Consider the following 11,428-nt stretch of genomic DNA (forward strand, 5'->3'; position numbering starts at 1 on the left):
ACAATGATAATCATTGTGCAACTGTGATACTTAGCAAAATTGCAAGCATTATATCTAAGGGTTATAAAACAAACCAACCAAATGGGTTAGCAAACCATTTGGTGGAAAGTTCCTTTATATTTATTTATTTAATAAATAAATGAATAAGAACAAGTTTTTTGTTCATTTAGTTAAATAAATGACATATATCAGCATCTATCGTCTGTGTTTGTAAACATTTGTTTATATTTGTTCGTTTATGTTCAAAGAGACATTGCAAAATACGATCTACATATCGGTTGTGTCGTAAACTTAAACAAATGAACATGAACAAACTCTTGTTCGTGTTCATTTTTACAACACTAATATACATGCGTGACAACTTTTTTTTTTTTTTAAGTATTATCTCAAAATAAGTATCTAGCTCATGAGCTCATGAGTTTAGGTTGTAAAATCATGAATAAAACCACATCCTTGTTCATGAGTTTAGGTTGTAAAATCGTGAATAAAACCACATCCCCATTCACTTTCATTTGTCCACCTGACGTACTTGATGTTGAAGTCACGTGTAAACTTTGAGGAGTAGAAACTCTCTTGTGAATATAATGGTTTTTGAGAACATAGGCACATCAACAAAATATCTTTGTCCCCAAAGCTATCTTCAAATTCCTTTTTTGTGGTATCCGAGGCATGTATAATTTCTTCATTTGAGTATTTGGATTTTTTTCATATTATTTATAGTCTATTGCAATTCGATTACATTAGTTTCTTAATTCCACCACTGCCCAACTGTAGTAGTGCTCTTCCCTTTTACATCATGTTTAACCTATTTACCTTCGACTTTAGCCACCACTCTGCCACCTCTAGATCTTCTACCGCCACCCCTTCATCACTAGACTTACTCGCATGTCTTTTTCTTTGTACACTTGGTCTATTGGACATCCTTCCAGCTAAAAAGGGCAAAGTTTGGTGTATGCAGTTCTAAGTGACGAGCTACTTCCATTAACATGTAGTAAGTTAGTTGTATATGTTGCCTTGAACTTCTCTACATCAAACCACATATTGATAAAGTTCACATGATCTTGCCCAATAATATATAAAAGGGTTAATGCTTATCCATGTATATAAGGAATACTTGATATCTCCCAGAGTCTACAAGTGTATACATGTCCCTCTAAATCAATAACATAAGCATAACCATTCCTTACTTCAAAATCAGTTACTCTACTTGGGTATACATGACAATTCCTGTAATGAAATTAGTACTTAAAATTACTACTTGTGCAATTTAAAAGGAAAGTAAAAAGATTACAAACCTCAAGTCCTGTCCAAAAGTGTGTATCCCACTTCTCTTCCTTTTCTAACATATGATAAAACCTATCGATCATCCACAAACCTAATTTCCTCAAGCATAGTCAATAGGGATTTCTTTCTAGCAATTATAATAACATTGAAGAACTCTACAATGCCATTTTTAACTGCATCACATGCTATTTCACCCTTAAAGAAAGCCATGCACCATGTTTGAGGATCTCTTTATTGAAGATGATCATAAGCACTAACATTCACCTTATTGATTTCGTCCATTTTTTTCTTCAGAAAATCACCCTCATTAGTAGAAAATGCTTATAGCTAAAACATGTTTTTGAATTCAACATTACTAAAAGTCTTCCTAAAGTTAGCATATATGTGTCTCCCACATTGTTTTGTGCTCCACATATGGTAATATTTTCTTTGTGGCTTCAATCAACCCTCGTAATGTATTAAAGAAATAAATTAGTAAATAAAAGACACGATTTTGAAATAATAATTTGACCAAAAGCATATCTTATGTTGATCAGAAATTATACCCATTCCACTTCCACCTTGCAGGCAAAGATCCATATTAACTATTTCCACAAACCATTTCCAATTACCCTTACTCTCAATAACAACAATTGCCCATGCAATAGGATATACTTGATTGTTGTCATCCCTTCCTATTATTGTAAGTAGTACTCCTTCACATGTACCCTTTAAGAATGAACCATCCATACATATTTAAATCTAGTGAAAGTATGTGGTTTGATTTGTGTTAATAGTGAAACTCACTTTGACAGTGCTATCAAGAATTGAATGGATTAACTCGAGAGAGTAATCCCACACCTTAAAATAATGGTTTATGAGTTTACCTTGTATGAGGCTCATTGCCCTATACCTTGATCTATCTGTAACACTTAGACCAAGATACTTCACAATGAAACTTGCTTTTATTTATTAATTGCATGCCCTTACATTTCAATTTTGGTTTTCTAATCAAATCATTCACAAAGTATATTACACACAAAGTTAGGTTCATTAAATTTGCATTGTTGAATTTTCTAACACATTTGTGTTTGTCAACAATTCGTTTATACCTAAAAGGATATTTCTTGAGTCATCCAGGAAGATTGAAGTTTAGATGTACACTAAACTCTATCATTTTTTGTACCGTATCTAAAAACTAAGTGAACGTTGTTACACTTTACGAACCTTAAACTATAATCATTGTTTATAACATAATTTGTCAAGTAAATTTTCAATTAATGTGGTGATCGGTACCTTTTACGACTTCATCTTATTCCATTTTACTATTGGATCGTGTATGACGTAATGTACACCATCCTCATCTCCCAAATCACGCACATTATCTCCTTATGTATCATCAATTTCCTCCTCATAACCAAATTTCTTTTCCACTTCATCATACTCGTCACCATCAGGTTCAATGTTAACGTCTTCATCTCAAAAACATATAAGAAAACATCATTGCATCTCTTCTTAGCCTGTGCTTTGAAATCCTCTTCCAACTTGACATGTATTAGATCAACCGTCAACGTCAAAATTTTCCTCCTTGTATCCATCAGAATAATAATATGTCTTGCTGGTTTCAGCTGCAAGTAAACATGTATGTCAAGAATATACTTTTGACTAAAAATCGGTGTACATGGATGGATAATGGTGTGTGATTTACATTTTACGGACATGATATTTGCACGTTAAAACCTTAATTTCTCTTACTGGAATTCGTTTTTACCTTCACATATGAAAACCCCCGTTAAAAGCCCTTAGTTATTCATATTGCATGCCACACACGATGCCATACAAGCGTGTGATGAGTTGTCCATCGGGTAACCTTCTACTTTCCTAAAATTGATTAAAATAACAAGTAATTTGGATTTAATTGCCAAAAAAGAAACATTAAGGTTTAATTGAATATAAGTTTAAAATATAAGGATTAATAAAAATATTTACCATTTGAATGGAATAGAATCAAACTTGACGTAAGCATACAAAAGAAATTGGAATCCGAATGGGGCCGCTTGCAAAAGACTCATCGACCGCGATGCCGACATCATACTTCACTTTCCGCCGATCCAAACTAAAATATCCCTCCGGCCAAATTTGACCGTGGTTGAGTGTCGGTCACTTCGTCTAAACTCCACGTCTTCATCGCCGCCGCTAAAAGTCAACATATATTCTCAAACTCAACTCCAGATCTATTTCACTGTAATGTGTAATGTGTAATTTGTGAATCCGAGTTTGAATTAGAGGCGATGGATTCGGTGTCGATTCGTGTTCCTTACAAAAACCTCAAGCATAATGCCGATGCGGAGGTTGAAATGATGAGTTTCCAGGAAGAAGCTGATCCACGGATCGAATCCGATAATTCGAATAGATTTTCTAATGGAAATGGCTCCAATTATTCCTCTTCTTCACCTCAAGGATTGCCGACGGAGAATTGTAGCTTGATTACGTTGATTTTGAGCTGTACGGTGGCTGCCGGAGTTCAATTTGGTTGGGCCTTGCAACTCTCGCTTCTTACGCCTTATATCCAGGTCTCTCTTTTAATTTTAACATATTGACAGCAAGTTTTGGTGAATGTATGAATAGATGGATATATGTCTATGCGTTGATCTGCGTGTGTCCGCTGTCATCATTGAAGCTTGTGCGCTTAGGTTGAATATACGTATAGTGATTAGGTTAGATCCCTGGTGATAATACCTTGCTTGTCGAGGGTTCTAATCCGCTTATCCCTTTCCTGATTGAGAAAGAACTGCCTGAATAAAGACTTGGTGATTGTAAACTTATTAGGCTATGTGCTGCATATTTGGTTTGATTTTTTATATGCTTAAACTGCGGGTTTTGAGATAGTACATACTTAATATATCCGGGATTCATGGTACCTTAGAGACGAGATTGGTTGGAGATTCCAATTCTGGGTACTTGAAATTTGAGTTAGGAAATAGAGGCTTGGTATAATGCTGAGGCTTTGCCCAACTGACCAAAAATACTCAAGATAGGACTACTTATCTATGCAAGTGACATACTGATGACCTATGCAAGGCCATAACTATTATTGGAAATTAGGTGCATGCACGCAGCATCACACACCTACACATAATGCCTTCCTCTCTCAGGAAAATCTAAGTGGTTGAGAGATCATATCTTGCTCTTATCTGTAACTTGTCATTTTTTGTGTACTTGGAATGTAAGTCTTGAAGTGGAATCTCAATTGCATAGTGTAAGTTTGGGTGCTTTCAGCATGTTTGACAATGATGGTGGTTGATGAGAACTTACTTTCATATCTAATTTGAACTGAAAATGAAATTTCAGTCTCCTTCCTATACTTCCTAGCTGGGTAATTCTGCATGACTTTATGAAGGATTCGTATGAGAAGGTCATGTTGAACATGAATAGAACCAGTGCCTGATGCACCATGGCTTTATGCAAGTTGGGGGGCATAATTGTTAATGCGGTGCTTAGGCACTAAAAGTTTTTTTTAACAAATTGGATCCTTGAACTGGCTAAGGTCCATGATGTTGATGAATAGTAGCTTGGCCTCTGAGGTGCATGAGCCCTTTTGATGAATCATAAAATATTTGTATTGCACCTTGTTATTTCAAATAAGACTTCTTTTGCAAATAGCATATCTGCTTAAAAAAAGATAAATAAGATTCAAGACTGTTAAACATTGTTTTAACTAATGTGATGATATGCACTTGAAAGAGGAAAGAAAAGACTGAACTAATATGGATATGCTGTGCATATGCCTCTTATCCCTTCACTTGTCTTCACTTATTTCTTTTGGTGATCTTGTCAAATTTAGGTGCAAATGTGTAAGTTGTTCTTAATGTTAATGGTAGAGTAAGTAGTCAATATCAATTAAAAGTTAATGGAATGGCAGTGGGCTAATTGGTGTTGATATAAATGTTGGTACGTTCTCAGTCCCAAACTTAACTCAATTATTCCCTTTTTGAGAATGTCTTAAACTGAACAAAAATTTCCCTTTTTGGTAAAGTTTCAATGCATTGTGCAATTACTAGTATTAACTTAGATCCACAAGAATGGGTATATTACAACGTGAAACAACATATATCTGTGTTCTGATATCATATCATACTAATATTCGTACATTAGCAAGACTTACCTTTGGGATAACTTTGTCTTTATCAGTTACAGGTCAAGTTAGTTTGTTATTTTATTTTGGTGGTCAAACTTTTTATTGACTCCAACTTTTTGTTTGTTTCAGACACTTGGAATAGGGCATGCGTTCTCTTCGTTTATCTGGCTTTGTGGGCCCATTACAGGTCTTGTGGTAAGTCAACATACCATTATGGCTGCACTTGTATACTTTGATAACTGCTGCATATTAGGTAGAAATAGAATTAGTTACTTTCGTTATCTGTATTTCTTTTATTTTTCTGATATTTTAAGGCAAGAAAATCTTTTTTTTTATACATGCCCATTAGTTACAAATGGCCATACCTGATCACATGCATGCATTTGTTTATACTTGATACTGATATGTTATTTACTTTTTACTTCATCAATATATAACAATATCTATGCAATCATTATATAAGTCACATGGTTGAATGAACAGGACACGTATCATCCTATGTCTCTCATAAGAGTAAATTACAAAATCACCCCTGATATCAATTGCATCTCTATGTTAGGGTACCAAACATTCTGCTGTTATACCGACTAAATAAACATTGTTTTTCTTCCTTTTTTTTTTTTGGTTTTTGTAAATTGATCTGAAATTATCATATGTTTTTTCAGGTTCAACCTTGTGTTGGTATTTGGAGTGATAGATGCACTTCAAAATATGGGAGAAGACGACCATTTATCTTAGTTGGATCCTTAATGATATCAATTGCTGTGAGCATTCACATGAAATAAATATATTTTGTTAAGCAGTTTTATCTTACTATATTTTGTATCCACTGAACTACATTTTTCACTTTAGGTGATAACAATCGGGTTTTCTGCAGACATTGGATACTTGATTGGAGATACAAAGGAACATTGCAGGTTTCCACTTTCTTCTTTATAGTTTATCTCTCTCATTGTATTTCATAATAATTGATTGTATATAACATAATTACATAATGCAGTGTGTATAAAGGTACACGAACAAGGGCAGCTTTTGTTTTCATCATAGGTTTCTGGATGCTAGATCTTGCTAATAACACCGTTCAGGTAACAATTTATAAAAAAATTGTTTTTATTTTTTTAAACCATTATTTTAAATACAAAGTAACAATTTTAATAATTTCAGGGCCCTGCTCGAGCTCTCCTGGCTGATTTAGCAGGTATGTGTCAAGTTTTCTGAATTCCTCAATCTTAATTTAGATCAAAACCCTAAACCCAAATCTGTTAATAGTTTCACCTTATGATGTTTATGTTATGTCTCTAGAAATGCTAATAATAATATTTATTCATTTATTTGATAGGCCCTGATCAGAGGAACTCAGCAAATGCTATATTTTGTTCATGGATGGCGATTGGAAACATCTTAGGGTTTCTATCTGGTTCTAGTGGAAATTGGCACAGGTAAATTATCCATTAACAACTATTGGAAGTCTTGTTATCAAAAAGTTTTATTTGAATTTTGTTCATTGCTTTTTCTAATTATTTTGGTCATTCTCCATGGCAGGTGGTTTCCTTTCTTGAAAAGTAGAGCTTGTTGTGAAGCATGTGGAAATTTGAAGGCAGCCTTTTTAGTTGCAGTGGTGAGTTTTTAATAGCTAAATATAAATATATCTAAAAATTGATAAATTGACAAACAAAAAGCCTTCTGATGTTTCTATCTGACAAATGGAAACTTGGAATATATTAAATGATAGATATAAAACATGTTGTTGGCAATGGCATGTTTGCAGATTTTTCTTACATTTTGCACACTGGTGACACTCTATTTTGCAAAAGAGATCCCTTTAGCACCAAAACAGCATAAAAAGTTATCAGATTCTGCTCCTCTTCTTAACAATCATCATCAGACTGGGTCTGAAAATTCAGAGTCAAAACCTCTGACAAATTCGGTTGACCATAAAGTTGTTAAATCATCTGAGGTTGAAGAAGAAGATCAAGTTGAAACTTTTAATGATAATCCAGGGGCAGTTTTGGTCAACTTGTTGACCAGCTTACGCCATTTACCAGTAGGGATGCATTCAGTGCTTATTGTGATGGCTCTCACATGGGTAAGTTTTCAAAAGGAAACTAAGGGTAAAATGGTCATTGTGCTTTTATTTACTTTTTTATATATGTACATGTGCAGTTGTCATGGTTCCCTTTTTTCCTTTTTGATACGGATTGGATGGGGAGAGAGGTTTATCATGGGGACCCAAAAGGAGATGCTGCCAAAGTTCAAGCCTATGATGAAGGTGTTAGAGAAGGTGCCTTTGGTTTGCTATTGAATTCAGTAAGCACAAGAGTTTTGCATTTTCCAAATTCTAAATAATCACTAATTCATATTTATAACCATTTGTCTGACCACATTAAGTATTGGGCAGGTGGTTCTTGGTATCAGCTCTTTCCTGATTGAGCCAATGTGTAAGTGGTTGGGTTCAAGATTAGTGTGGGCGTTGAGCAACTTTGTTGTGTTTGCCAGCATGGCAGGGACAGCTGTCATTACCTTAATTTCTGTTAAACAATCTGGAGGAAATCAAGAAATTGTTGGAGAAAATGAGGCAATCAAGAATGCATCTTTGGTTATTTTCGCCATTCTTGGTCTTCCCCTTGCTGTAAGTACTACATCTCCAATATTATAAATAAATCGCCTTCTTATTATAATTTATAAATAATAAATAGTTGTAATTATGTATGTATTAATTTGTGTGTATGTTGCAGATCACTTACAGTGTTCCCTTCTCTGTCACCGCAGAATTGACTGCTGATACAGGTGGCGGCCAAGGTTTGTACCATAATTTTCACCTTTTTATGGATCTAAGCATATTTTATTTTTTGATTATTATAGTAATAATTGAGTAGCTAAGTCAATAAAAAGGTAACAGTTTAGTGGCTAAATCATTAAAATGCTGAAAGTATATTGTGCTTTTCTGTAATGATAAAATCATTATATCTTTTTTTGACTGTTTCCGGTTTTGGAAAAAGGTTAAAATACAGAAAAGCACAACACACTCAAGTTTCACCCTTTTATTGATTTTGACATTGAACTATTTTTTTTATGATTATCATAATAATAGTTCAGTGGCCAAATCAATAAAATGATGGAACTTGAAATTACATTGTTTTGCCTCGATTTGGTGTCCGCGAAAATTGGTTAATTTTTTTAAATGGTAAAAAATTGTATAAGAAAATAGTTGAATGGCTAATTTTTTTGTATGTTAATATTAACCCAGTTTGACTCATTCACTGAGTCAAATTTGTCACCTATAAACGCAACTTAACATTTGCTTATTTTAATTGTTTGATGGATGTGGCATTCAGGATTGGCAATTGGAGTTCTAAATCTTGCAATCGTTATACCTCAGGTAGCTTGATTCTTTCTTAACGGCTGTTTTCTTTTCTTAGCTAATTGTGCTATAATTTCCATATATATATATATATATATATATATATATATATATATATATATATCCTTCAAATAATTTCAAAAAGACAGCACTCTCTCTCTCTCTCTCTCTCTATATATATATATATATATATATATATATATATATATATCCTTCAAATAATTTCAAAAAGACAGCACTCTCTCTTACTTTTGAGTATGAGGAGGGAGGGAGTTTTTGTCTTTTACAAATTTTGTTCTTATTGACATCGGTCTGAGTCTGAGTCTTGATTTTGATATGATGAACAGATGGTGGTGTCACTTGGTGCGGGCCCATGGGATGCGTTATTTGGTGGAGGGAATGTTCCAGCATTTGTTCTTGCTTCTGTAAGTGCCCTTGCTGCTGGTGTATTTGCATGGCTAAAGCTTCCGACTCTCTCAACCAACTCTTACAAGCCAACAGGTTTTCATTTTGGGTGAAACAACTGCCACCCTGTACACAGTATTAAGCCCCAAATGTACGAGGTTTTCAAAGCCATTCTTAAGATTCGTTCATTTTTCACATGTTTTGGGTTTGTACCTTTATACATACGAGCACTGTATATCGTTTATAGTGAGAAAGAAATTTTAGCGTAGGACAACCAATTGATGTTCTTTTTGACAATCATGTAATCTATAAACTAAACCCACTACATTATTATATCAACGTTAACTTTTTGGTGTAAAATAACTCTTGTAGTATTCTTTGGGAATAATATGAAGTATGAGAAAGATAACCTCGAGATTTAGTAAGATGTGTGTTTATGTTGTTTTATATAATTGTATGCATGTTTAAAGTTGTTTTAAGAATTGTAATTTGAGGCTATGAGCTTATTAAAAAAAATTATGCTCTATAAAAAACTACTATTTAATTTGATTTACTCTTTTCTATAAAAATATATAAGCAAGCCGTAAGATTGCTTCAAATAGATTTGTATTTTATGGAATTTCACGTGGTCCCCACTCCAGGCCATAAATCGCACCCAAAGTCCCAAACTAATCCATTTCAGTTTTCCCAGCTTAATTGGCGTAGATGTTGCCACGTGGCTTCTGCACACCATCATCCCACTTCAAACTCTTCAAAACTGATCACCATTCAATCCTTAACGGATAAAACCACCACCTCCATCATGGCAACGGCCGCCACTGCTACGACCACGACCACCACACGCCTCCTATCACCGACCACCACCTCCATCGCCCATCAAACCCTCCGTTCCACCTTATCCTCCTTCACAAAACCCGCATCCCTTAAAACTCTCAGACTATCCACCAAACTCCACGTTTCTTCCCCTACCGACAAACCCATCTCCACCACCACCACCACCAAACCCACCCAAGAAACCATCTTTTTCGACGGCGGAGCACACTACGGTGACCTCGTCGCAAATCTCCTCCTGGGTTTCACTCTCGTTTGGCTGCCACTCACTCTAGCCGCAGTTCTCAGAGGGTTTTTCTTGCGATACAGATTCACAAACTTACGGGTCACCGTGATATCCGGGTTAACGGGTCAGGACAGGAGTGATTTTTCATATAAAGTCGTCAAAGATGTTCAAGTTGTACCAAGGTTTATTGGTGAATGGGGTGATGTGATCATCACTTTAAAAGATGGAACTAAGGTTGATTTAAGAAGTGTCCCCAAATTTAGAGAAATTGCCAAGTATTGTTTGTCCATGGTTGAGAAAAAAGGTGCTGATGAATTGGAAGAGAGCGGTGGGGCTAAAGGGTTTTGATTTTCGATTATGCACACCACCTGTTCGATTATATGACACCGGGAAGTTGAGGTTTGAATCTGGTTTATGGTGGGTTTTCTTTGATCAGAAGAGGTATGTACATTTTCATAATTGCTAGTTTGATCAAGATTTTCGGTTATATATGGATGGTATAATTTTATGTTTAAGAAGTTACTTGGTGTTGAAATTTGATGTACATTTGATATTTTAGTAAATTGAAGGTATCAAAATTTTCTGTAATTTGCGTTTGCAGAAAAGAAATTTACCATTTAATTTTTATCTCCAATTTACAAATTTGTTTACGCTTGTTCACGTACCCCAATTGAAATAAATGTTGATCATTCATTTTTTTGATGATTAGAGAATTTAGTGGTAACATATATGGAATAAACACACAACTACTTTTGAAAGTTAAAGCTACTACTATTGCTAAAGACAAGACTTCGAAAATTTAGCCATGACATATGTCATAGCACTTACATTATAATATAGCAAGTATATCCAAATCCCATTTGGATCATCAAATAACTTGTTGCTTATACTTTATGAGACCTTATATGTTCATGATGTTGATAGTTGATACTAATGTCATTCTATTATATTGAAGGCACATAAGTTTGATATAACACAATGGTTTGTTTATATATCCTTGCATATTGAGGCTTATTACATACAACATGGGCTTCTTTTTCCTAATGGACTTTTAACTCCACAAAGCCTATTGATGCATTAATTTGACCCAAGTCTTCTCCACTATGATGACCCATTGGTCTACCATATCCTTTCAGTTATAGTAAACCTAAAAGCCACAAACAATTGGATTTATCCTTTCCCCCTTTTTTTTACATATAACATG

At 34.5% G+C, this 11,428-nt stretch overlaps 2 protein-coding genes across 3 annotated transcripts; both read left to right on the top strand.

The window, feature by feature from the left end:
- The first annotated feature begins 3,318 nt into the window (after window positions 1–3,318).
- Window positions 3,319–9,592, top strand: SUT2 (sucrose transporter 2). Of its 2 annotated transcripts, none has more exons than XM_079013815.1 (14): window positions 3,319–3,836; window positions 5,531–5,596; window positions 6,067–6,165; window positions 6,254–6,318; window positions 6,402–6,486; window positions 6,566–6,599; window positions 6,741–6,840; window positions 6,944–7,019; window positions 7,170–7,487; window positions 7,565–7,708; window positions 7,800–8,030; window positions 8,137–8,200; window positions 8,737–8,780; window positions 9,110–9,592. In XM_079013815.1, exons 1-14 carry the CDS (start codon window positions 3,555–3,557, stop codon window positions 9,278–9,280), a joined length of 1,779 nt encoding a protein of 592 aa, XP_078869941.1. In that variant the 5' UTR covers window positions 3,319–3,554; the 3' UTR covers window positions 9,281–9,592. The 2 variants fall into 2 exon arrangements, with proteins under 2 accessions (XP_078869941.1, XP_078869942.1); XM_079013816.1 differs by having other exon boundaries at window positions 3,765–3,836; window positions 6,279–6,318.
- Window positions 9,593–9,765: 173 nt separating this feature from the next.
- On the top strand, window positions 9,766–10,812 carry LOC145066533 (NAD(P)-linked oxidoreductase superfamily protein). The gene has a single exon (XM_079013817.1). The coding sequence runs from the start codon at window positions 9,781–9,783 to the stop codon at window positions 10,570–10,572; it is 792 nt and encodes a 263-aa protein (XP_078869943.1). The 5' UTR covers window positions 9,766–9,780; the 3' UTR covers window positions 10,573–10,812.
- Window positions 10,813–11,428: the final 616 nt, after the last annotated feature.

Source organism: Lactuca serriola, chromosome 8 (assembly GCF_051521515.1).
Source record: "Lactuca serriola cultivar US96UC23 chromosome 8, Lser_US96UC23_V15, whole genome shotgun sequence".
In the NCBI taxonomy this organism is placed as follows: Eukaryota; Viridiplantae; Streptophyta; class Magnoliopsida; order Asterales; family Asteraceae; genus Lactuca; species Lactuca serriola.